Source organism: Jaculus jaculus, chromosome 6 (assembly GCF_020740685.1).
Source record: "Jaculus jaculus isolate mJacJac1 chromosome 6, mJacJac1.mat.Y.cur, whole genome shotgun sequence".
In the NCBI taxonomy this organism is placed as follows: domain Eukaryota; kingdom Metazoa; phylum Chordata; class Mammalia; order Rodentia; family Dipodidae; genus Jaculus; species Jaculus jaculus.
The window spans coordinates 99,455,162-99,481,196 of record NC_059107.1 but is presented as its reverse complement, the minus strand read 5'-3'; the positions used below and the strand labels follow the sequence as shown (position 1 = coordinate 99,481,196).

General features: G+C 45.9%; 1 protein-coding gene across 10 annotated transcripts in view; it reads right to left on the bottom strand.

The window, feature by feature from the left end:
- The window catches only part of Ikzf4 (IKAROS family zinc finger 4), a 39,893-nt gene that overhangs the window by 8,444 nt on the left and 5,414 nt on the right, over window positions 1–26,035 (bottom strand). Inside the window, exons 1-6 of one of the 10 annotated variants that reach the window (XM_045152708.1) lie at window positions 14,558–14,602; window positions 6,542–6,691; window positions 4,672–4,765; window positions 3,237–3,341; window positions 2,046–2,306; window positions 1,028–1,195 (exon numbers count right to left, since the gene is read on the bottom strand). In XM_045152708.1, the coding sequence (XP_045008643.1) occupies window positions 1,028–1,195; window positions 2,046–2,306; window positions 3,237–3,341; window positions 4,672–4,765; window positions 6,542–6,628 (715 nt within the window). In that variant the 5' untranslated portion in view covers window positions 6,629–6,691; window positions 14,558–14,602. Of the gene's footprint in view, window positions 1–1,027; window positions 1,196–2,045; window positions 2,307–3,236; window positions 3,342–4,671; window positions 4,766–5,492; window positions 5,530–6,541; window positions 6,828–14,451; window positions 14,468–14,557; window positions 14,610–26,035 lie in introns of those variants that run through there. The other 9 variants (XM_045152707.1, XM_004649965.2, XM_045152712.1 and 6 more) reach the window with 9 other exon arrangements.

Sequence of the window (26,035 nt, the reverse complement as noted above, 5' to 3'; positions counted from 1 at the left end):
TATTTTTGCTTTGTAATAAGGTCTTATGTAATGCCCAGACTGGCCGTAATAAACTCCTGATCCTCCTCCTTCTACCTCTCCAATACCGGGAGGAAGAGCCACACTTGGCTTCAGTAAACCTTGTTAATCCAGTTCTAAAGCATGGTTCCAATCACTGGCCCCTAGGTTCTCTGAACTTGCTACTACCTATGGGAAAATGACAACTTCTTGGGATAGGGAGCAGAAAGGAGATACTCTTCTTATTTAGAAGTCTTAATTCTTTCTGTCTGGGAGGCCCATGGATATTTGTTGTTGCTGTTATTTTGTTTTGTTTTGAGACAGTCTCCAAACTCTAGCCTAGGCTGGCCATGAATTTATGATGATCCCTCCTACCTTGGCATCCTGGGTGCTGGGATTAAAGGCGTGAGCCACCAGGCTCAATTTACCCATGGATATTTACAAGAGCCACTAGGAAGTAGGAGAGAGGACAGGCAGTGTTTAAGACCTCTGGTTTTGGAAGGGGAGCAGATGTGGGGCCTGGGGTGAATGACAGTGGAGGAAGGCCTTCTACGGGGCTTAGAAGTAGGAGTGTTTGGACACATATGATATTGGCACCATCACAAATGTTTAGAAAACAAAAGTCAGCCGGGCATGGTGGTGCACGCCTTTAATTCCAGCACTCAGAAGGCAGAGGTAGGAGGATCACCATGAGTTCAAGACCACCCTGAGACTATATAGTGAATTCCAGGTCAGCCTGAGCTAGAATGAGACTCTATCTCGAAAAAGAAAAAAAAAACAAAAAACAAGTCATAAAGGAGCCAAGAATATTGTCCACGTTCCTTTGGGTTCATATCACACAATGTGGCAATAAAATACCCCAGCAAAGACTCCCCCAAATTCCTGATAGACTCCAGCTGCTCAGAAGAGAAGGGGGAGAAGCTCTGTGAGTGCTTCCTCCTCAGTGACAATGCCCTTCCACAGTGCAGCGACATTTCATAGCTCTGGGGTGCTGGGCCCCCACTCTCTCCCCTCCTGGACAGTCACTCACCTGAGTGTGTGCGGAGGTGGCCAGTGAGTGCATCACGCCGGCGGCAGGCATAGTTGCAGAAGGGACATTTGAAGGGCTTTTCCCCAGAGTGAAGCTTGATGTGGCGCAGCAGGTTCCCCTTCTGGGTGAAGGAGGCACCGCACTGGTTGCAGTGGAAGGGCCTCTCACCTGCAGAGGAAAGAGCAGGTCTCAGAGGCCTGGGAGTGAGGACTGTTGAACTTAGCTCACCCTGCCAAGGAAGGGTTTCTCTGAGCACAATGCTGAGGGCCAGTGAGTGCCACACATACGAGGCCTGCTTTGTAGAGATCACTTGGGGTAGTCTAGCCCTGGAAAAGTATAGACTGGAGGTTTGTGGCAGGAAAGAGGTACTGGAAAGGGGCCTGGAACAATAGCCCAAAAAGACTGTTACCCAAAACAGCCCAGCAGGGCCACTCAGAGGAGGCTTCTGTCCCCACCTGACTCCCCCTTTCATTTTTTAAAAATTGTGCGATGGGAAGGCCCAGAAGGTCTACCCCTGGTGGACTACAGGAGCCTCCTTTCCCTTCTCCTCCATGCCAGCCTTCAAACACACTGATCACTGGTCTAAACCACAGCCCCAGAGTCCCCCTTAAGGCTTCCACATTCCATTCCTTTACACCCCGAGGAAAGCAGGAGCTTTTCTTTATAACAACAGCTGAGGAAAAGCCAAATTCCGCCCCCTCCCCCTTATTGAGGTAAGGTCTCGCTCTATCCCAGGCTGACCTGGAATTCACTATGTAGTCTCAGGGTGGCCTCGAACTCAGCAATCTTTTTACTTCTGCTCTCAGATGGCCACCATGCTAGCCCCCCCCCACCCCATACATCCCCCCTTTTTTTTTTTTTACAAGCTAGAAAAGATGCTGGGAGAGATTTGTTCTTCCTGAGGCCATCCCATTCCAGCATGAGCTCCTCCAGCCCCCTCCTCACCATCTCCTAGTGGGGCTCAGCCTCCCAACTCCACTCTGCCTGACCCAGCCCCTGGCCGCTCTGGCTTACTCACCAGTGTGGCTGCGCTTGTGCACCATGAGTACATTGGGCCCGATACAAACCATGCCACAGACATCACACTTGAGCTTGCCATTGGGCAGCCGGATGCCACCTGGGGAGTGTGGCTCTGGACCGCTCCCATCACAGTAGCCCAAAGGCTCTGATAACGAGTCCTCCACAATCACACTGTCATCTTTATCCAGGAGCCGCTCATCTGGGCCCAGCAATCTGCTCGACTCCTCATCGCTGTACATCTCCACCTTGATGGAGTTGGCTGGGGGTGGGGAGGGTGAGCAGGTGTTTAGTACGCACATAGGCAAAGGTGGAACCCCCCACCCACGCCAGAAGGACACTTCTGCAGTCTAAGAGGATATGCTTCCCAGGCCCTGAGACATACAGGTGCTGGGAGTCACAGCACACTATGAGCCCAGATGACACTTTCCTTCTTCTTTCCCACAAACTTGGCAAATAGGCTTTATGAAAGAAAAAAGTTGGGATACACAAGAACATAGGATGTCTTAGGGGAGCTTTTGCCTTCACTCTGTTGTCATTAAGATGTCTGACTTGCCCTGGGCAGGAAGCCAGCAAGTAACTGGCGGGAAAACAGCCCTAAGAAAGACTGAAGAGGGATAGCAGTGTAACCCCAGAGCCAAACTGGTAGACAGGCATGGCTTGCTTGTATTATCTCCCATCCATAAGATTCTATCCCCTCTGCCTCTCCCTGAGAGTCTGAGGGGGGACACTAGCGGGAGGAGCCATCAAGGAGAGGGCTTTGGCTCTCGCTCTGACCTACATTCCTGGCTATTCCAATCATTTAGAGAATGTCACAGATCTAGGGCCAGCTGGGAAGGGGCAGTCAGGGGGACCCTGCCTGGCAAGAGAAGGGGATGAGGAAAGGTGGAGAGGTTTATCTACTGTTTCCTACCTATCTTCACCTAATTGCCGTTTCTGTCTTTCTACTTAGAGAGTTCAGAACTTCTCTTTGGAGCCTTTGTTTTAATGTTCCTTCCATCACCCTTCACTAGTACTCTTTCCAGAAGCCAGGAGAGCCCTTGATGCCGGGCTCCTTCCTGCTTTCAGACATGCTGAACAGGAAACCAGAAGCAGAAGATGATGGAAAATGGTGGCGAGGGGAAGGTGAATTAAAGGCCAAGCAAAAACAGGGGTGTCTAGTGCCAGGGATAAGTCAGGAGGTCACACTTACCACTGAGTGAGCGGCTGGGTGAAGAGTGCTGGCTGTTCGGGGTGCTCACCGAGGGCCCCACTGGGGCCCCAAGGAACTCCTTCTCCAAAGATGAGTCCCCGCTACCTTGGAGGAGAAAACAGAGGGCAGGTAAAGCTGGGGCTGGAGCCATCTACAGACCATTGTCTAATCTTTGAAAAAATTTAGTTAAATTGCATGACCATTTAGCTCATAACCATGTGCAAAGCAGTTTATATGCTAGCATCATACCTTGTGCCCCACCAGCCTGGTGCCCAGTGCCGACTTGACTTTGACTTCCGTGAACTCAGCGGCTGGGCCTCTACCTTTATCTAGGCCTGTTTGACTCCACAGGAAGCAGGGCTGGGGCTGCGTGGACCAGGGTGGAGAAGAGAATAGGGGCCTTACAAAGAGGTGGCTCGGGACATTCTTTCCTAATACTCTCTCTGGAGCCCCCAACAGCAGCTTTGGGATCTAGGAAGGACATCTGGAATTGTTCCTGAATCTAATGATATTAGTAACAGAAATGATAGCAACTAACATTTTCTGAGTGTTTGCTTATTATGTGCCAGGCATTATTCTATTACATGGAAAGAATAATGTTCACTCTGTGCGTCTGGCTTTATGTAGGTACTCAGGAATTGAACCTGGGTTGTCAGGCTTTCCAAGCAAGTGCCTTTAACCACTGTGCCATCTTCCCAGCCCCTTGAATTATCTCCTTTAATCTTCCCAATCACTTTATGAAACAGGTGCTAAGATTATTTTAATTTTTCAGACTAGGAAATAAAAAGAACCCATGTTACTTGTCCAAGTAGGAGTGGTGGGACTGGGCTAGAATCACAGACAGTAAGTGCTATTTCCTTAACCACCACTTAGGCACCTGGGAGTCCCTGTCTGCTGGGGAGCATTGGGTCCATTCAGCTTTCTAAATTCAGCAGAAATGTGAAGACTCTAGGAAACCTTCTAACTGATCTGATTCCAATCACATATTTACTATTTGGTGTTCCTTTAAGAGCTAAATATCAGTTTATCCTCAATACATTATTTTAATTTGCTCAAAATTGCTGTGTAAAAATGCTTTTTGAGATTATATTTTTAAAAATCAGATAACATACCTGAAGATATGAGTGTCTTAAAAAAAATCCCTCCTCCCCAATCTTCTGCACAAATATGAGTGAAATAAAAAAAAAACATGTAGATAAACATACACACACAAACGTGTATCACATATGTAGATACATATAAAGAAAACATACTAACTGGGATAAACATACCCACATTATCTGCTAACATGAACATGCTTGGATATATGCACACAGACCTGAATATGGAAGAGAGACAGATAGGGGAGGGGAGAGAGAGAGAAAGACCCTAAAATCCATCCCTAAAGTCCACCTATTAGTACTTTACCCAATTGCCCAGCTATGCACATACTTACTTTCACAAAATAAAGATTCCATTATAAAATGGTTGGAGTCTTGGGCCTGAGGCAAGAAATCCGGAACACACCCTCCTGAGGGATCCCTGTCCAGCTTTGGTCAGTGGGAAGAAAACAACCACTCAGGACTTTGGGACCATTTCCCATTCATATCCTCTCTAAAAGTCCCCTTTCCCCCATTCGATCCCATCAAAGCCTGAGGAAATCTGTTCACTATCTATAGAAAATGGCTTGAATCTGTGTTTCCCCAGCTGGGGCTCTTCAGGTGAGCCATGAGCCATGGTTTCATTAAAAAGTTGCCTGAGATCATAACCATAACACATACCCATGACATGAACATTTTAAGGCTGTGAGTCAAAACTTGGAGACTCAGACCCAGTTTTAAAGCATGCCCTTTCAACTAAGTTTTGGGTTTACTAAGGTTAGAGGGGATGAAAAGGGTATCTTATTATTCCACCCCCCTTTTGGGGGGACAGGTCTTGTCATGGTAGCCCCAGCTATGTAGTCTAGACTGGTCTCAAACTCACAATCCTGCCTCAGCCTCCCAAGGGCTGGGATTTATGTTAGTAAAGGGAGAAGAGCAAGGCTGTGAGCCCCAGTGCTCAGGCCTCAATCCTAAAAGGATGAGTGAGCTTCCTAAAAATCCAGATCTAGTCCCAGCTCACAGGGAGGGGGTTGCTAAGGCTGCTTTGTGGGTCAGGGGCTGGCTATCTGGGAAACAATATCTTTAAAGAGATACTTAGGGACACTGGGGGAAAGCATCCTTTGTTGCTTTCCCAATTAAGGGCTGGAAACAGGAGAGCAGGAGCCTCAAGGCACACCAGTAATTCCAGAGGCTCTTTGATGCTGTCGTCCTTCCTAGGATAAAGGTAAGAGGGAAAACAGGCTCAAGCCTATTTTCATAGGATGCGAAGACAAGAAGGAATCTATGTCAGAGGCCAGAAGTCTTTGTGGGCTCCGGGGATTCTGACTTCTAGCCAGAGGGTGAAGGAGATTAGAGTCAGATTTAGGAAATTTAGCAGTTCCTCTCTCAGCCCCAGAAACCCCAGTGAGGGAATTTCAAATGCCTGGGACTCCCAAGAAATCCCAGATTGTCAAAGCCAACCATAACGGCTGCTTTCAGGTCTCAGAGACATTTTCTTGGTCAAAGTCATCATAGATTGGTTGAACCCCCAGAGGGCAAAACTAAATCATGAGGTTCACATCAGAGGAACTGGGAGGTGGGGAAAGGGCAGAAAAGCAGGAGGGAAGGAACGGGGAAGCAGTGCACAGGCTAACAGTGCCTCCCAGGTTGAAGGAGCCCGGCTCTCCTCTCTGGCTGCCCTTCCTTCTGAGTGGCCACCTCCAGGGAACAGCCAAGAGCTCCTGAGCCTGTGCACTTCTCTTCAAGGGACCTCATCCCTCTGCCTTCCCTTCTTGACCATGGGCTCCAGGTAGCAAAATGCTAGCCTGCTAGCTGGTAACAGTGAGTACAGGAGCAGAGAAAGACGCCCATCCCTGGCTCTATTGTGGGGAGGAGGCTGAAGGCCCCTCAGATCTTGGTTGCAGGCTAAGACATCTGCTGTCAAGGTTCCTCTTCCTTACCTCAGTTCTCTCTACTACCTATTCCTATCTAGGCAGCACTACCTCTGTCCCTAAGGCCTAATCAAGATGTCACCACAAGCTCCCACTGTCCAAGTCATCGTCTTTGCTTAGCAACACCAAACACCCTTTCCCATCCTCCGCAAGTGTAAGGAGGAACGCCCCCTCCCCCGCTGCACACACAGCCCCCATCCTCTCCTCCTCAGGCTTGGGAGTTGTTACTGAATTGGCTCCCTAGCCCCAGCACCCCCCTTCCCCCCTCCAGTAGCCGCCTTCTGCCTGAACTTACATTATCCTTCCCTTGCCGGTGAGACCCTGGGGTGCGAACGCGGCCGCCGCCTTGGAAACGGCGAGGGAGTGCGGGTGGTGTGTGCATGTCTGCGTCTCGGTGGCAGGCAGGGGTGAGCCCAGCCACTCACCTTCCAGGAAGCGTGGATTCCTGGAAGTGAGGGGAACCGCCGTCATTTCGCAGGCAGCGGCAGCAGCACGGTGAGCAGGGGCCCACGGCTGCAGCCAGCGTGAACAGCTCAGCCCAGGGTGTATGTGTGTTGAGAGCAGGGGTGTGTGTGTGTGTGTGTGTGTGTGTGTGTGTGTGAGAGAGAGAGAGAGAGAGAGAGAGAGAGAGAGAGAGAGAGAGAGAGGGAGGCGTGGATGTGCTTGGGGTGAGGGTAGGAGAAAATGTATATGTGTGTAGGGGGGTGCTAGACTACAGCATCTCTTTTGCAAGATTGTGAACCGGTGCACAGGGAGGGGGAGGCAGATGCCCTTGCCCTACTGCCCAGCAGACAAAGAGAAACTGCACAACAAATGCTTGAGAGGCAAGTGTGTGTGTGTGTGTGTGTGTGTGTGTGTGTGTGTGTATGTGTGTGGCCTGTGGGTAGGAGGGAGAAAGGGGGAGTCAGGGAGGGCCCTATCCTGTCAGCTGGGGAAGCCAAGGGCCTAGAGGTCATGGGGCCCTGGACATGGGGCAGCTTCAAGGCTCTCAGATGGGCAGAAAGCCCCTCCCCCAGCAAACTCCGGCATGGTGCTCCCTCTTCCCCTCCTTCTCCCTAGGTCGGAGGGAGGATTTACAGCTCTCTTCCCCAGCAGCAAGAGGGCCCATCACAGTCTAATCTCAGGCTAGTGGTGCTCTATGAGCCCAGGCAAGAAGGCTAGTCTAGTCTCCCTACCTCCTTTCCCTCCTGTGCCCCTGGGTGCCAGCAGCAACAGCCCTGGGTGACTCTGTCTTCTATCAGGACAAGGTGCCCGCTCCCTCTCCTTCCAGAGGAGCAGCTTGCTGCTAGGCTGACCTACATTGGAAGACTATATTTTCTGATTCCAAGAATTTGGGGGTGGAAGGGACCATGAAACTTTGGGCTGCCTACCCGTGTTATTGTCTCCTAAGGTTCCCTTAAACATTTCCTAGTACAGCATACTTGAGACAAGCACTGCTCTATTAATTGCCTGAGCTAGGTATGAGCAACTGTTTCCCCTGAAGGATAACAGAATGTGTGTGATGTGGGGTGGGGGATGGAGAATCTGTGTTATAAATTAATGGACTCCAGCTTTTCTCCCCCCACCTCCCATGGGAACAATCTGTACCTGTAGAAAGAGAAAGGAAGAGCAAGGACAGACTTTATGAATCAGGTTCTGTGGGGTGGTAAAATTCCTTTGAAAAATAGGAGTGCTTCTCCCCTAACCAGGTGGTCAGCAAGGGGGCTGTGTAGCATGCAGGCAGAAGCTGTGACCTGAGGCTGCTGAAGACTAGACACTGGGGTCAGTTCCTCTGTTTCTGCATCAGCCTAGGATGGGGGTGGTCAGTGATGGGCTCTTAGATGCCCCTCAATGTACTCTTGGACATACCCAAGCCCTGCAGGGGGCATGATTCAGATCTTATGTCAGACTTGCCTTGTTTTACCCTTTTTGCTTTAAGGTAGCTGCTGACACCTAGAGTTCTCAAAGTACACGTGAGGGATTTAGGATCTCCATCCACACTCAGAAATCATGGGTGGAGAGGCCACTTCTCACCTAGGAAGTGCCAGTCTGCTGTAAGCCAGTAAAGCTTGATTTCAAATATTCCCGGAAAAATTTTGCTAGTGTCCAACTTTCTCCACAAATTTTACTGAAAAGAGTCCACAGGACATTACCCCAGCTGCTCTTTTAGTTTGTCATTTGCCTATCCAAGGCAGGGACAGGATTTTATTCATTGAAGTGATCCCCAGCACTAATACAGGAGTTTTTTTTGGGGGGGGAGTCGAGGTAGGGTTTTGCTCTAGCCCAGGCTGACCTGGAATTCACTATATAGTCTCAGGATGGCCTCAAACTCACAGTGATTCTCTTAACTGCCTCCTAAGTGCTGGGATTAGATGTGTGCACCACAACTATGGAAGTTACTGATGCAGGGTTCTAGGTGTTCTTGTTGATTAGTAGTGAATATGCTAACCACAATAGAAGGTAGGACTGGCTGGCTCATTAGAAGAGCCATGATTTAGGGATTGGAGAAATGGTTCAGTCGATAAAAGCGTGTGCTTGCAAACCCTAACAGCCCAGGTTCAATTCTTCAGTGCCCATATAAAGCCATATGCACAAAATGGCATGTGTATCTGGAGTTTCTTGCAGTGACAGAAGGCCCTGGTGTACCCATACTGACTCTGTCTCCTCTCTCTCAAATAAATAAACTTGTTTTGTTTGTTTGTTTTTAAGAAGGGCCATGATATAGTCTCTTTCACGTGAATCAGCCCACCAGATCCCTGTCATTCTGTACAGCATGTAGTAGGTACCAAATACCTACACCCAACCAATTCCTTCTCTCTCTTGACGAAAAGGGATCACAGTCAACAGCTTATTGTTTATTACCCAAGCAATGCCAGTGATTCTCATGTATGCCTGACCCATTTTGTTCTCTCCTTTGGTGCATGCTTACTTTTATTTTTTTTTTTCAAGGTAGGATCTCCCTTTAGCCCAAGCTGACCTGGAATTTTATATGTAGTCTCAAGGCGGCCTTGAACTCATAATCATCCTCCTACCTCTGCCTCCTAAGTGCTGGGATTAAAAGCGTGCACCACCCTACCCAGATCTTACTTTTGATTTTAAAAATGAACTACACGGGGCTAAAAGGATGGTTTAGCGGCTAAGGTGTTTGCCTGTAAAGCTAAAGGACCCAGGTTCAATTCCCTAGGACTCACGTAAGCCAGATGCACACAGTGGCACATGTGTCTGGAGTTCGTTTGCAGTGCCTAGAGGTGCTGTCATACCCAATCTCTCTTTCTGCCTCTCTCTCTCAAATAAATAAACAAAATCTTTTTTTGTTTGTTTGTTTGTTTATCAAGGCAGGGTCTTACTCTCTAGCTCAGCCTTACCTGGAATTCACTATGTAGTCTCAGGGTGGCCTTGAATTCATGGCAGTCCTTCTACTTCTGCCTCCCAAGTGTTGGGATCCCATCCCTGGCACTGAAAATTTTCTAGTAACAATCTATGGCTTCTGGCTACTCTATTGTCCAAAAAAGGTGGGTTTTCATACGATTTATTTATATCCTCTTAGATTTTGATTAGTCCTCCTACTTCTGCCTACAGAGTGCTGAGACTAAAGGCATGTGCCACCATACCCAGCCTATATTTTATTATTATTATTACTTTTTATTTGGAAGGAGAAAGAGACAAAGAGAAAAGGCAGAGAGAATGGGTGCACCAGGGCCTCTAGCCACTGTAAACAAACTCCAGATATATGCACCACTTTATGCATCTGGCTTTACATGGATACTATGATATCAAAACCCGGTCATTGGGCTGGAGAGATGGCTTAGCGGTTAAGTGCTCGCCTGTGAAGCCTATGGACCCCGGTTCGAGGCTCGGTTCCCCAGGTCCCACGTTAGCCAGATGCACAAGGGGGCGCACGCGTCTGGAGTTCGTTTGCAGAGGCTGGAAGCCCTGGCGCGCCCATTCTCTCTCTCTCCCTCTATCTGTCTTTCTCTCTGTGTCTGTTGCTCTCAAATAAATAAATAAAAAATGAACAAAAAAAATTAAAAAAAAAACAACCCGGTCATTAGGCACTGAATTAATCTCTAGCCTTTTTTTTTAAATTTTTTTTATTTTTAAGATAGTGTCTCACTCTAGCCCAAGCTGATCTGGGATTTACTATGTAGCCTCGAACTCACAGTGATCTTCCCACCACTGCCTCCCAAGTGCTGGGATTAAAGTCATGCACCACCATACCCAGCCCTTCACTTTTTCTTTCTTTCTTTATACACAAGCTGGCTTTGAACTTGCTATGTAATTAAAGATGACCTTCAATTTCTAATCTTCTTGCCTTCTTGCCTCTACCTCCCTAGTGCCAGGATTACAAGCATTCATCACCACACTCAGTTTCTGTGGTACAGGGGATTGAACCCACATCTTCATGCATGCTGGCGATCACTCTAGCGACTGAGCTACACCCCCAGTCCCACTTCTTTTTTTCTTTCTTTTTTTTTTCTCAAGGTAGGTTTCACTGTAGTCTAGTCTGATCTGGAATTCCTGTAGTCTCAGGGTGGCCTTGAACTTTAACTCAGTGCTGTAATCCTCCTACCTCAGCCTCTGGAGGGCTGGGATTAAAGGCGTGCACCACCATGCCTGGAAAATCTGATTTTTTTTTTGAGGTAGGGTCTGATTATTATTATTATTAGGTTTTCTGAGGTAGGGTCTCACTCTAGCTCAGGCAGACCTAGACTTCACTATGAAGTCTCAGGGTGGCCTCAAACTCATGGCAATCCTCCTACCTCTGCCTCCCAGACGCTGGGATTAAAGGCATGTGCCACCATGCCTGGCTTGGGTCTGATTATTTTGATACTTCTAAAATCCACTCATACAATAAGTAAGATTTCTTCTGCCTCTTTAAGACTATGTGGCAGGTGTGAAAAGCCTGTAACCTGCTGTGACTGTGGAGAGGACTGGGGAGGATGAGGTTTTCTATCTCTGTTTTCAAATGATGTAAACTGGTACTCTATTGAGTTCAGTTTGACTTGCCTCATGGAGCACTTTTTTTTTTAACATTTTTTTTTAATTTAGTTGACGGGGGGTGGGAGAGGCAGAGAGAAGGAGAAAGAGAGAGAGAATGGGTACACCAGGGCTTCTGGCCACTGCAAACAAACTCCAGGTACATGTGCCCCCTTGTCCATCTGGCTTACATAGGCCCTGGGGAATTGAACCAAGGTCCTTTGGCTTTTCAGGCAAGCACCTGAACTGCTAAGCCATCTCTCCAGTCCCTTCATTTATTTATTTATTTTGTTGTTGTTTTTGAGGTAGGGTCTCACTCTAGCTCAGGCTGACCTAGAATTCACTGTGTAGTCTCCGGGTGGCCTCGAACTCATGATGATCCCCCTACCTCTGCCTGTCAAGTGCTGGGTTTAAAGGTGTGACCACCATGTCTGGCCATGGAGCACTTTTTAAAATACTGAGATATTATTTTGTTTATTTATTTTTAGTTTCTTTGAGATAGGATCTCATTCTCTAGCCCAGGTTGTTGTAGAATTCACTGGCCTCAAGTTCATGATAATCCACCTGCCTTAGCTTCCTGAGTGCAGGGATTATAAACATGAGCCATCATGATTGATCTGAGTAATTATTATTATTATTTTATATTTTATTTGTTTATTTGAGAGAAAGAGACAGGCAGGTAAAGAGAAAGAATGGGCATGCCAGAGCCTCCAGCCACCGCAAATGAACTCCAGATGCATGTGCCACCTTGTGCATCTGGCTTACACAGGTACTGGGGAATTGAACCTGGGTCCTTATGCTTTGCATGCAAGCACCTTAATTGCTAGGCCATCTCTCCAGCCCCCATTATTATTTATTTATTTTTCTATTTCTTTATTTTTTTTACTTTGGCTTGTGTGTGTAGTACATGTGGTATGTATATATATATAAAATATATGCCCATGACCTGTGTGCACATGGTACAGAGGCCAGAGGAGGTTGTCACATGCCCTCCTCTATTACTCTTGCTCCTTATTTCCTTGGGTAGAGTCTCTCAATGGACTCAGAACCTAGAATGATCATTTTTTTTTTCTTTTCAGTCAGAATGGATGACCAGCAAGCCCCAGTGATTCCTGTCTCCGCCCCACCCTGCAGTCTCCCCCATGGGCTGGAGTTACGGGTGTGTGTGGCCAAGCCCAGCTTTTTATGAGATCAAACTCAGGCCATCTCAGGCCCTCTCAGGCTCTCATGCTTGTGTGGAAAATGTTATTACTAGTTGAGTCAGCTCCCCAACCCCATGATCATTACTTTATGATGCTGACATGCTAGATACTGCACTGAAAAGGTTTCCTAAATCTTTTATTTTACTTACTTATTTCTTTGAGAGAGAGAGAGAGAGAATAGGAGTGCCAGGGCCTCCAGCCACTGCAAATGAACTCCAGACATATGCGCCACCTTGTGCATCTGGCTTACATGGGTCCTGGGGAATTGAACCAAGGTCCTTTGGCTTTGTAGGCAACAACTTAACTGCTAAGCCATCTCTCCAGTCCTTTTTTTTTTGGTTGTTGTTTTTTGAGGTGGGGTTTCACTCTAGCTCAGGCTGACTTGGAATTCACTCTGTAGTCTCAGAGTGGCCTCGAACTCATGGTGATTCTCCTACCTGTCTCCCAAGTGCTGGGATTAAAGTGCTGGGATTATTTGCAAACATAGAGAGATAGAGAGGAGAGAGACAGATAAGAGAGAATGGGTGTGCCAGGGCCTCCAACTGCTGCAAATGAACTCTAGATGCATGTGCCACTTTGTGTGTTTGATTTTTATTTGTTTGTTTTTTTGAAGCAGGATCGAATCACTGTAGCCTAGGCCAGCCTCAAACTCAGAGCAATCCTACCTCAGCCTCCTAAGTGGTTGGAATAAAGTGGTGCACCACCATGCCTGGCTTCTGTGTTTTGTTTTGAAGCAGTGTTTCACTCTAGCCCAAACTGACCTAGAACTCATGTCAGTTCTCTTATCTTTGAGTCATTATTTAATTTAATTTAATTTAATTTTTTTTTTTTTTTTGATTTTTCAAGGTAGGGTCTCACTCTAGCCCAGGCTCACCTGGAATTTACTTTTTTTTTTTTAAGTAGGATCTCACTTTAGCCCAGGCTTACCTAGAACACACTCTGTAGTTCCAGGCTGGCCTAAAACTCACAATAATCCTCCTACCTCTGCCTCCTGAGTGCTGGGTTAAAGGCATGCATCACCATGCCCGATTTTTGTTTGTTTATTTGTTTTTCATGTAGGGTCTCACTGTAGCCCAGGTTGACCTGGAACTCACTGTGTAGTCCCAGGCTGGCCTTGAACTCACAGTAATCCTCCTACTTCTCTGCCTCCTGAGTGCTGAGATTGAGAGTGTGTGCCAACACGCCTACCCCATGAGTCATTTATTTTATTTTATTTTATTTTGGTTTTTCAAGGTTGGGTCTCACTCTGGTCCAGGCTGACCTGGAATTAACTATGTAGTCTCAGGGTGGCCTTGAACTCTTGGCGAACCTCCTACCTCTGCCTCCCAAGTGCTGGGATTAAAGGTGTGCGCCACCATGCCCGGCTAAGTCATTATTTTAAAATGGAGCTATTTCATATAAATTTAAATTTTTATTCATTTAATTTTCAAGTAAACTGAGGCAGGAGGATTGCCTATAAGTTTCAGGCCAGCCTGGAGGAATTTTAAGCCAATTTGGGATACCGGGTGAGATACTAACTAAAAAAAACAAACAAGTTGGGCGGGGGGTGGGGGCACTGGAGGGATGGCTTAGTGGTTAAGGCACTTGCCTGCAAAGCCAAAGGACCCAGTTTTGATTCCCCAGGACCCATGTAAGCCAGATGAACAAGGTGGCGCATGCATCTGGAGTTTGTTGCAATGGCTGGAAGCCCTGACGTGCACATTCTCTCTCCATCTCTACCTGCCTCTTTCTCTCCTCTCAAATAAAGTAGGAGGATCACTGTGAGTTTGAGGCCACCCTGAGACTACAGAGTGGATTCCAGGTCAGCCTGGGCTGGAGCAAGAACCTACTTCTGGTGACCTCATAGCAGGAGAAAGAACCATATCTTCCATCTATTTGCTTTAAATCATCCATTTCATAGTGTTCACTCTATTCACCCCTGTTCCTTCCTCTCTCCCCTGCACTCCAAGAAGAGTGAAGAGGATGACCACGAGGGAATATAAAACCACAAGAGGATTGCATGCTGCTACCAAGTACTACCAAGCTTTGGGGGCTAGCTCTGACTAACATTTAGTCATGTAGAGGTTGTGTGCTTGGACTGAAGGCTCTTTCCCCTGCCCACCGGACAGTGTCTGCTCCCAGGTCAGTCCAAATGGAACACATGGAAGGCATACCAGACATATAGGAGCGGCCATTGCAGTCTTCTATGTCCATCTTAAAAAGAGCCTGTTGAAAAAGAAAAGAGCTGGTGTTAGAAGCCAGATCTGGGGAAAGATGAGGCTTTTCTTTTACATGCTGGAGTAAACAAGAAATGTAAAGTGTGAAGCCAGGTATGGTAGCACACGCCTTTAATCCCAGAACTCAGGAGGCAGAGGTAGGAGTTCGAGGCCAGCCTGGGGCTACAGAGTGAATTCCAGGTCAGCCTGGGCTGGAATGAGACCCCTCAAAAAACCAAAAAAGTTGTTGTAAGAAGCCGAGTTTAACGAAGGGTACTGGTATATACCTGCAATCTTAGCACTAGAGAGGTGGAGACAAGAGGATCTTAAATTTCAGGTTAGCCTAGGCAACACACTGAGACCCTACCTAAAAGAAGCCAGCTGGGTGTGATGGTTAATGCCTATAACCCTGGCACTAGGGAGGTTTAGGTTGGAAAATCATCATGAATTCAAGGTTAGCATGTTACAAAGCAGTTACAACTTAATCTGGAGACCCTGCTTCAAAAAAAAAAAAAAAAAAAAAAAGAGGCATGGCATGGCTTACACCTGTAATCTCAGCACTTGGGAGGCTGAGGCAGGAAATTATTGTGAACAAGGTCAGCCTGGTCTAAACAGTGATGTCCTATTTCAACACACACACACAAAACAAACAAACAAACAAACCCTGGGCTGGGGAGATAGTGGTTAAGGCTTAGTGGCTTGTCTGCAAAGCCAGAGGACCCAGATTCCATAAACCAGATGCACAAAGTGGCACATGAATCTGGAATTCGCTTGCAATGGCTGAAGGCCTGATATGCCCATTCTCTTTTTCTCTCTCATAAATAAATAAAATATTTTAAAAACAGAAAAAACAGGGCCAGGTGTGGTAGGGCATGCCTTTAATCTCAGTACTTGAGAGGCAGTGGTAGGAGGATTGCCATGAGTTTGAAGCCAGCCTGAGACTACATAGTGAATACATAGGTCAGCCTGGACTAAAGCAAGACCCTACCTCGAAAAATAAATTAAAATAAATACAAACAAACAAAAAAAACAACAACAAAAACCGGTGGCTCACACTGATAATCCCAGCACTTAGGATCATTGTGAGTTTGGGGCCAGCCTGGGCTATAGAATGAATTCCAAATCAGCCTAGGCTAGAGTGAGACCCTGTTATTAAGACAACAACAACAACAACAACAACAACAACAACAACAAAAATCTATGTAAGGCTGGAGTGATGGCTCACTGGTTAAAGGCATTCACTTGCAAAGCCTACCAATTTGAGTTCAGTTCTCCAGCACCATGTAAAGCCAGCCACACAAAGCAGTGCATATGTGTGGACTGTATTTGTAGTGGCAAGAGGCCCTGGTACATTCACACTCACTCATTCTGTCTCTAATAAATAAATATTTTAAAAAAATCTTGCTGGGTGTGGTGGCGCACACCTTTAATCCCAGCATTTGGGAGGCAGAGGTAGGAGGATCGCTTTGAGTTCGAGGCCACCCTGAGACTACATAGTGAATTCCAGGTCAGCCTGAGCTAGAGAAAAACCCTACCTCAAAAAAACAAAAAGCAAATCTTTTCAGTGTGTATATTTAGTCCAGATGAATGCTCCAGAGGCAGCTTTGTGGGAGCAAGAGTGGGCAGGGCAAGTAGGGACCCTGAGCTGCCATCAGGGTTCCAGATTTCTTGGATGACTTTCACTAAGGCAGATATATTTTGAGAATTTGGCTTGTTTGTAATACTGTATTGAAGGGCTTGGGGCAGAAAGGCTCATGGGGAAGAGGCATCTGTCTTCCTGTTCTGAGTTGCTGGGAGGAAGGCTCATGAGAAAGCCTGCAATAGCTTTACCCTCGCTCTGCAAAGCAGTTTTCCCTTACATTCCATCAGTTTCCTAGTGTCAACTCTAGGTAGCCTCAGTGTGGGGAGAAAAGTCCAAGTTTATTTTCAACTCCTTTTTTCTTGACATTCTTTCTGGGATGGACTGAGTTTTGGGGCCAGAGCACTAGAACAAGCCACAGCTCTACCATTGAGCTACATCCTCAGCCCCAAGAAGCCACACTAATAAGTGGTTGCTTAAAATTTCCCTTAGGGGCAATGATTATAAGAGCCCAAGTCCACATGCTCAGCTAACACATAATCTTTCTTTCTTTCTTCTTCTTCTTCTTGTTTTTTGGCAAGGTAGGGTCTCCCTCTAGCCCAGACTGACCTGGAATTCACTATGTAGTCTCAGGGTGACCCCAAACTCATGGCTATTCTCCTACCTCTGCCTTCCAAGTGCTGGATTAAAGGCATGAGCTACCATGCCAAGCACTCATACCCTTTGGAACTAGCTATAGATCTTTTTTTGTTTTGTTTTTTCGAGGTAGGGTCTCACTCTAACCCAGGCTGACCTGGAATTCACTATGTAGTCCCAGGGTGGCCTTGAACTCATGGTGATCCTCCTACCTGTGCCTCCCAAGTGCTGGGATTAAAGGTGTGCGCCACCACGTCCGGCCTAGCTATAGATCTTGAGGTGGTCAGAGATCCAAAGGCAAGAGAGGTCAGTCCAGTACTCAGTGGTATCCTGTTGTTTCCTAATCATCAGCTCCACAAACATCCTTTGGGATTTTTCAAAAACAACTGCAGGCATGGTGTGGTGGCCCAAACCCTTAATCCCAGCACTAGGGGGGCAGAGGTAGGATCGCTGGGAGTTCGAGGCAACCCTGAGAATATATAGTGAATTCTAGGTCAGCCTGGGTCAGAGTGAAATCTTACTTCAAAAAAACAAAAACAAACAAACAAAAAACTGCAAAGCTCAAAATGCCATGTATGATATCCCTCACATGTTTTCCCTTCCATGTGTAGAAGAGGCAGGAGCGAGCAAGATTTCCCTCATTATCTGCCTGAAAAAATTGAGGCTAAACTAGGTGTGGTGGCACATGCTTTTAATCCCAGTACTTGGGAGGCAGAGGTAGGAGGATCGCCATGAGTTCAAGGCCACCCTGAGAATACAGAGTGAATTCCAAGTCAGCCTGGGCTAGAGTGAGACCCTACCTCGAAAAACAAAACAAAACAAAACAAAACAAAACAAAAACTGAGGCTCAAGAATTCGTTCCAGTGTCCCAGGGATCATGGTGAGACTAGGACAAGAATGCCTATGAAGTTTAAGGACCCAGGTTAGATTCCTCAGGACCCATGTAAACCAGATGCACAAGGTGGTGCATGTGTCTGAAGTTCTTTTCCAGTGGTTAGGGGCCCTGATGCGCTCATTGTCTCTTTCCGCCTCTTTCTTTCTCTCTCTCAAAAAATAAAATAAAAAAATAAAAAAAGAAGCCAGGCTTGGTGGTGTATGCCTTTAATCCCAGCACTTGGGAGGCAGAGGTAGGAGGATTGCCGTGAGTTTGAAGCCATCCTGAACTCCACAGTGAATTCCAGGTCAGCCTGGGCTGGAGTGAGACCCTACCTCAAAAAAAAACAAAATAAATAAATAAAGAAAGAAAGAAAAAAGAAAAGAAAAGAGAGAGAGAGAGAGAGAGAGAGAGGAAAGAACAGAGGAAAGAGCATAGATCTCCTGCTTCTCCAAGATGCACACTTTCCATTACAACCCATTAAACTTCCTTCAAAAGCAAGGCCGGGACTTCAGATGTAGCTCAGTTGTAGAATGATTTCCTAGCATGTATGAGGCCCTGGATTTGAGCCTCAGCACCACATAAAGCCAGGTGTGATGGTGCACATCTTAATCCCAGCAATTGGGAGGTGGAGGCAGGAGCGTGAGAAGTTCAAAGTCACCTATGGTTACATACCAAAGTCCAGCCTGGGCTACATGAGACTCTGTCTCAAAAAAAAAAAAAGATAGGGCTGCAGAGATGGCTTAGTGGTTAAGGTGCTTGGGTGTAAAGCCAAAGGACCCAGGTTCGATTACCAGGACCCATGTAAGCCAAATGTACAAGGTGGTACATGCTTCTGGAGTTTGTTTGCAGTGGCTAGAGGCCTGGCATGCCCATTCTCTCTCTCTGTGTCTCTCTCTCTCAAATAAATAAAGTAAATAAAAAAAAAAGGTGTGGTGGGGAATATAGCTTAGTTGGTTGAATGATTACCTAGAATATATGAAGCCCTGGGTTTGATACTGGGCACCACAAAACACCTGGGTATTGTGCACACCTGTAATTCCAGCACTTAGAGGGTGAAGGTGGTGGTAGTGAGGGGACTGGAGAGATGGCTCAGTAGTTAAAGACACTTACTTGCAAAGCCTGTTGGCCCGGGTTCAATTCCCCAGAACTCTCCTAAAGCTGAGGGCAAAGTGGCATTCCTTTGCAGTGGCACAAAACCTTGATATAAAAAACAAAACAAAACAAACAAAAACAAAGACCCTGGTGTGCTCATACAAATAAATAAATCAATACAACCTTAAAAAAAAAAAAAGGTGGCAAGGGCTGGAAAGACAGCTTAGCAGTTAAGGAATTTACCTGCAAAGCCAAAGGACCCACATTTGATTCTCCAGGACCCACATAAGCTAGATGTCTGGAGTTCGTTTGCAGTGGCTGGAGGCCCTGGTGCACCCATGCTCTCTCCGTCTTCTTCTCTACCTCTCTCTCTCTCAACTAAAAAAAACAGGTGGCAAGTTGAGCATGGTGGTGCGCACCTTTAATCCCAGCACGTGAGAGGCAGACATAGGAAGACTGCTGTGAGTACAAGGCCAGCCTGAGACTACATAATGAATTCCAGGTCAGGCTGGGCTAGAAATCTCACCTCAAAAAAAACAACCAACCAACCAAACAAATAAGGCTGGGCCTGGTGGGTGCACGCCTTTAATCCCAGCAGTCCAGAGGCAGAGGTAGGAGGATTGCCATGAGTTTGAGGCCACCCTGAGACTACATAGTGAATTCTAGGTCAGCCTGAGCTACAGTGAGATCTTACCTTGAAAAACAAAACAAACAACAAAAAGGTGGTGGCAGGAGGATCAAGCTCAAGATCATCCTCAGCTACATATTGAGTTTGAGGCCAGCATGGACTGACTACATAAGACCCTTAACCCTTCCCCCAAAAGACATCTTTTCCTTTGGAATGATACTTATGGGAGTGTCCCGTGTAACTAAAACAGGAAGAACAAGTTGAGCTGGCTCTATGTGGAGAATATGCTACTGTGATTGCACGTGCCCTTGCACAGGTGGATTGGCTCTACAAGCTGCAGGTAGGCATAGCAGTTGAAGCACAGCATTCAGCCAGTACTGGCTCAGGAAGTGCCTCTCATTCTTAGATTTTGTTTAAATGCCCCCCCAAACAATTTCCAGAAGAGTGTTTTCCAAGTTGGACTTTCTTCCTAGTAGGAAACTGAGCTCTCTTGATTCTTAATGGCTTTTAGCAGGTGCTCTGTGACACATCTTGGGCAAAATCAGTACTCAGCTGCCTCCAGTAGTCTAAATGCCAAGTTGGTAATTCTGGAAGTGAAAGCAGTTGACAGTCTTCTGCCCCCAGTTGTGATTTTCTGAAAGCCAGGAGCAAATCTGTAGACGTTTTCTTTTCTCTGCCCAAATCTTGCCACAGTACAAGACTCACAACTTCCTTACTCCATACCTCTCAAAGCACGTCCTACTTCACCTCAACAGGAAGGTAGCTCTTAGTGTCTCTTTAGCGAATCTGGGTCAAGTTAACCAGTGCCAACTGGAGACCCTTTGAAGGAGGAGATGGTACAAAGATAGTTTTCGAGGTAGGGTCTCATTCTAGCCTAGGCTGACCTAGAATTCACTATGGAGTCTCAGGGTGGCCTCGAACTCATGGCAATTCTCCTACCTCTGCCTCCTGAGTGCTGGGATTAAAGGCGTGTGACACCACACTTGGCTAAAAATATTTTTAAAAAAGAAAGCACATGGCTGGAGACATGGCTTAGCAGTTAAGGCACTTGCCTGCAAAGCCAAAGGATCCAGGTTCTATTCCCCAGAATCCATGTAAACCAGATACACAAGGTGGCACAAGTGTCTGGAGTTTGTTTGCAGCAGCCAGAGGCCCTGGTGTGCCCATTCAGAAAAGAAAAATATAAAAAGTGCATAAAGAAGTTTAACCAGGGCCGGAGAGATGGCTTAGCAGTTAAAGTGTTTGTTTGCAAAGTCAAAGGATCCTCGTTCAACTCTCTAGGACCCATGTAAGCCAGATGCACAAGGGAGCACATGTATCTGGAGTTCGTTTGCAGTGGCTGGTAGCCCTGGCATGCCCATTCTCTCTCTCTCTATCCCTCTTTCTCTTAAATAAATAAATAAAATATAGAAAAGTTAAAGCAGCCAGGCGTGGTGGTGCACACCTTTAATCCCAGCACTTGGGAGACAGAGGTAGGAGGACTGCTATGAGTTTGAGGCCATCCTGAGACTACATAGTGAATTCCAGGTCAGCCTGGGCTAGAGTGAGCTCCTAAAATGAAAAACTAAAAATAAAAAATAAAAAAGAAGTTGAGCATAACTGTACACACCTGTAATCCCAGAATTTGGGTGGGTGAGGCAGGAAGATTACCCTGAGTTTGAGACCAGCTTGGGGTACATAGTATTAGGCCAGCAAGGGTTACATAGCAAAACCTTGTCTCAGAGAACAAAAACAAGGGGCTGAAGAGATGGCTTAATGGTTAAGGCACTTGCCTGCAAATCCTAAGGACCTAGTTCAATTCCCCAGAACCCACATAAGCCATAACACATGGTGATGCCTAAGTCTGGAGTTTGTTTACAGTGGCTAGAGGCCCTGGGTGCACCCATTCTCTCCCCACCCTCTATATTCTCTTTTTAATAAATAAATTTAAAAAGAAAACAAAAACAAACAAACACAGCATAAATGTCATCCATTTATGGATGATGGAAGCAAGCAGAAGTGTACTGTAAATTCAGTTCAGTGAAAAGACTAGAGTAACTAGAAACAGCTGGAGACAAAGATGTTTCACTCCTTTTTATTTTATTTATTTATTTATTGGGCTAGGAATTAAATCAGGGTTTCACACATGCTAGGCAAGTGCTGTACCACTGAACTACATCCCCAGCTCTCCCTTATTTTCAATTTTTAAAGAAACATTTTATTTATTTATTTTGTTTTTTCAAGTTAGGGTCTCACTCTAGCCCAGGCTGAACTGGAATTCACTATGTAGTTGCAGGGTGGTCTTGAACTCAAAGCTATCCTCCTACCTCAGTCTTCTGAGTGCAGGGATTAAAGGCATGCGCCACCATACTCGCCTAAAAAAATTCTATTTATTTATTTATTTACTTGAGAGAGAGAGAGAGAGAGAGAGAGAGAGAGAGGGGGCTTGCCAGGTTCTCCAGCCACTGTAAATGACTCCAGATGTATGTGCCACCTTGTGCATCTGGCCAACATGGGTTCTGGGAAATTAAACCGAGGTTCTTAGGCTTCTTAGATGAGTGCCTTAACTACTAAGCCATCTCTCCAGCTCTAATTTTTAATTCTTTTTAAAGGTTTGTTTATCCAGATAGTGACTCATTGTAGGCCAGATTGACCTGTTATTCACTCTGTAGTCTCAGGGTGGCCTCAAACCTACGGCGATCCTTCTACCTCTGCCTCCTGAATGCTGGGATTAAAGGCATGCATTACCATGCCTGGCTAAAATTATTTTTAATTTTTTAAAAGTCCTCTAGGGAAGATGGCTTAGCGGCTAAGACATTTATTTACCTGCAAAGCCAAAGGACCCTGGTTCAATTCTCCAGGACCCATGTAAGCCATATGCACAAGGAGGCGTATGAATCTGGAGTTCACTTGCAGTGGCTGGAGGCCCTGGTGCACTGTCCCCCCAACTCTCTACCTTTTTCTCTCTCTCAAATAAATAAGTAAATATGTCCTCCAGGGCTGGAGAGATGGCTTGGTGGTTAAGGTGCTTGCCTGCAAAGCCTAAGGACCTGGGTTCAATTCCCCAATACCTACATAAGCCAGGTGCACAAGGTGGCACATGTGACTGTAGTTTGTTTGCGGTGGCTGGAGGCCCTGGCACACCCATTCTTTGTCTCTCTCTCTCTCAAATAAATGAATAAAAATGACTATATATATATATGTGTGTGTGTGTGTGTGTGTGTGTGTATGTATATTTAAGGGGGCTAGAGCAAGACCCTACCTTGAAAAACATATATATAGTATTTGTTTATTTAAAAAAAAGATACGATGGAGAATGGAATTTCAAAGGGGAAAGTGGGGGTGGAGGGAGGGAATTACCATGGGATATTTTTTTATAATCATGGAAAATGCTAATAAAAATTAAAAAAAAAAAGTCCAGGGCTGGAGAGATGGCTTAGCGGTTAAGCACTTGCCTGTGAAGCCTAAGGACCCTGGTTTGAGGCTTGATTCCCCAGGACTCACGTTAGCCAGATACACAAGGGGGCGCACGTGTCTGGAGTTCGTTTGCTGTGGCTGGAGGCCCTGGCCCACCCATTTTCTCTATCTCTGCCTCTTTCTCTCTGTCTGTCGTTCTAAAATAAATAAAATAACAACAAAAAAAAAATTAAAAAAAAAAAAGTCCTGCCAGTCGTGGTGGCACATGCCTTTAATCCCAGCACTTGGGAGGCAAAGCTAGGAGGATGGCTGTGAGTTCGAGGCCACCCTGAGACTACATAGTGAATTCCAGATTAGCCTGGGCTAGAGCAAGACCCTACCTCAAAAAAAAAAAAAAAAAAAAAAAGTGCTCCAAAGCTTAGTATGGTGGCATACACCTTTAAGCCCAGCAGCACTGAGGTGGCACAGGTAGGAGGATCACTGTGAATTCAAGGCCAGCCTGGAACTACTTAGTGAATTCCTGGTCAGCTTGGGCTGGAACGAGATCCTACCTTGAAAAACTGAAAAAAATTAAAAAACAACAACAAACTCCTCCATGGTCCTTCCTTTTTCCCATTAATGTAAGATCACATCTGAGCAGGAGTGGGTGAAAATGGTATCTTTTCGAGAGATAATTTCTGACCAGGTACCCTGATAAGCAGTGGTGAGAACCAGTCCAGGATTTGACTGCTTTGTGACAAGGTACCACGGTATCTAGGAAACAAACCTAGACCTTGAGCAATTTGCAGCTCTGAAATACTCTTTAGAATCAATTTCATGGCTTCTGAAGCAAACGCACAAACCTTTGCTCAGTTCAAATGTCTGTCTTTACAGCAGAAAGGTCTGATTCAGTTTTTCACCAGGCTGTAGATGATAACCTCCTGTTTATGTATAAGACAGATAATAATTCAGCTTCATTTCCAAGTGGTTTGGGAGCAGTGTAGAGATGAGTTCCCAAGTCATCCCAGGAATGGCCAGTTTTTAGACTACGAAGGAGTAAAGCTGGAAGCATAGTACCTGTGCAAGTGTCGCTGTAACCTCATTGTCTTTTTTCAGATCCCAGGTGGATACATCTCTTCTCTTGTTCTTTTTTTGTGCTTCCCTGTCCTTCTCACTAAGACTGTGGAAGAGAGAAGGCTGAGACGCATGGGAGAGTAGACACCCCATACACTATCTCATTTTAGAACTCAGAAGTAAGGAAAAGGGCCAAACTAAATTATTTTTTAATTTGTGTGTGTGTGTGTGTGTGTGTGTGTGAGAGAGAGAGAGAGAGAGAGAGAGAGAGAAGGGGAAAGAGGCACACCAGGGCCCTTAGCTGTAAGCAAATTCTGGATGCATATGTCACTTTTTGCATCTGGTTTTATATGGGTACTAGGGAATCCAACCCAGCTCAACGGCTTTACAAACAAGCACCTTTAACAGCTGAGCCATCTCCCCAGCCCCAAACTAAACACATCAAGTCACCAGGTCTGATGTACATGAGATGATACTTTTTGGATTCTTTGGTTACACCTGAGTATATAAGTCCCATGTTTATAAAAGGCCCTAAAAGGTCATTACTGTTCAGTTATGTTTGACAGAACTGGAGAAAGTACAACAGGGAAATTCAATTTGTGCTTCATTGATTATTATTTTTTAATATTTTATTTATTTGAAAGTGGAGGCAGATAGAGAGACAATGGGCATGCCAGGGACTCTAGCCACTGCAAATTAACTCCAGATGCATGCATCACCATGTGCATCTGGCTTACGGTGGGCACTGGGGGATTGAACCTGGGTCCTTAGGCTTCACAGGCAACTGCTTTAATCACTAAGTCATTTCGCCAGCCCTATTTTTTTAATTAACTGAGTTATTACTAGCCTCAAAAGAAAAAAAATATATATCCTTTGGCTTTGCAGGCAAATGCCTTAACTACTAAGCCAGCCCTCCAGACCAAGAACTTTATCTATTTTTTTTTAAAATTTTATTTATTTGAAAGGGGAGCAGCTAGAAAGAGAATGGATACACCAAGACCTCTAGGTACTGCAAATGAATGTGCCACCTTGTGCATCTGGTTTATATGGGTACTGGGGAATTAAACCTGGGTCCTTAGGCTTTGCAGACAAGGGCTTTAACTGCTAAGCCATCTTTCCAGACTTATTTTTATTTTATTTTATTTTTTGGGTTTTTCGAGGTAGGGTCTCACTCTGGTCCAGGCTGACCTGGAATTAACTCTGTAGTCTCAGGGTGGCCTTGAACTTACGGTGATCCTCCTACCTCTGCCTCCCGAGTGCTGGGATTAAAGGCGTGCGCCACCATGCCCGGCCAGACTTATTTTTTATTTTTAACATCCTATTCTGTACCTTTCTTGGTGCTTTTTGCTTGGATACTGAAGAGATGGGCACTGGCATGGGCCATGGGAGGACTTGCAGAAATCTTGAAGTTCTCCTCTGTGATGACTCTATCTTTTTCCTTTTTATAGACTTGCTGAATGGGCATCACCCCTATTTTTTTTTTTTATTATTTGTTGCTTTTTAAAAATATTTTATTTATTTGTTTGAGAGAGAGAGAGAGAGAGAGAGAGAGAGAGAGAGAGAGAGAGAGAAGAAGAGGCAGAGGGAAAGAGAATGGGTGCACCAGAGCCTCCAGCCACTGCAAATGAACTCCAGATGCATGCACCCCTTTGTGCAGCTGGCTAACATGGGTCCTGGGGAATCGAACCAAGGTCCTTTGGCTTCACAGGTAAATACCTTAACCACTAAGCAATTTCCCCAGCCCAAATATTTTTATTTTTATTTATTTATTTGAGAGACGGAAAGAGGCAGTGTGGGGGGTGGGGAGAGAGAGAATGGGCATGCCAGGGTCTCTAGCTACTGCAAATGAACTCCAGCTGCGTGTACCACCTTGTGCATCTGTCTTACGTGGATCCTGGGGAATCGAACCAAGGTCCTTTCACTTTGCAGGAAGCACCTTAACCACTAAGCCATCTCTCTAGTCCCTGCTGTTTTTGAGACAAGGTCTCACTCTGTAGCCCAGGCTGATCTTAAATTCACAGCAATACTCCTGCAGCAGCCTTCAGAGTGCTAAGATTGCAGGTGTGCCACCACATCTGCCATTAATTTGAACTTGATAATAGTCTTGAAGCTAACAAATGCCCATAATAGAGTTATCTCTTTCATGTGTTTTAACTTATTTAGAAATCTCTACTA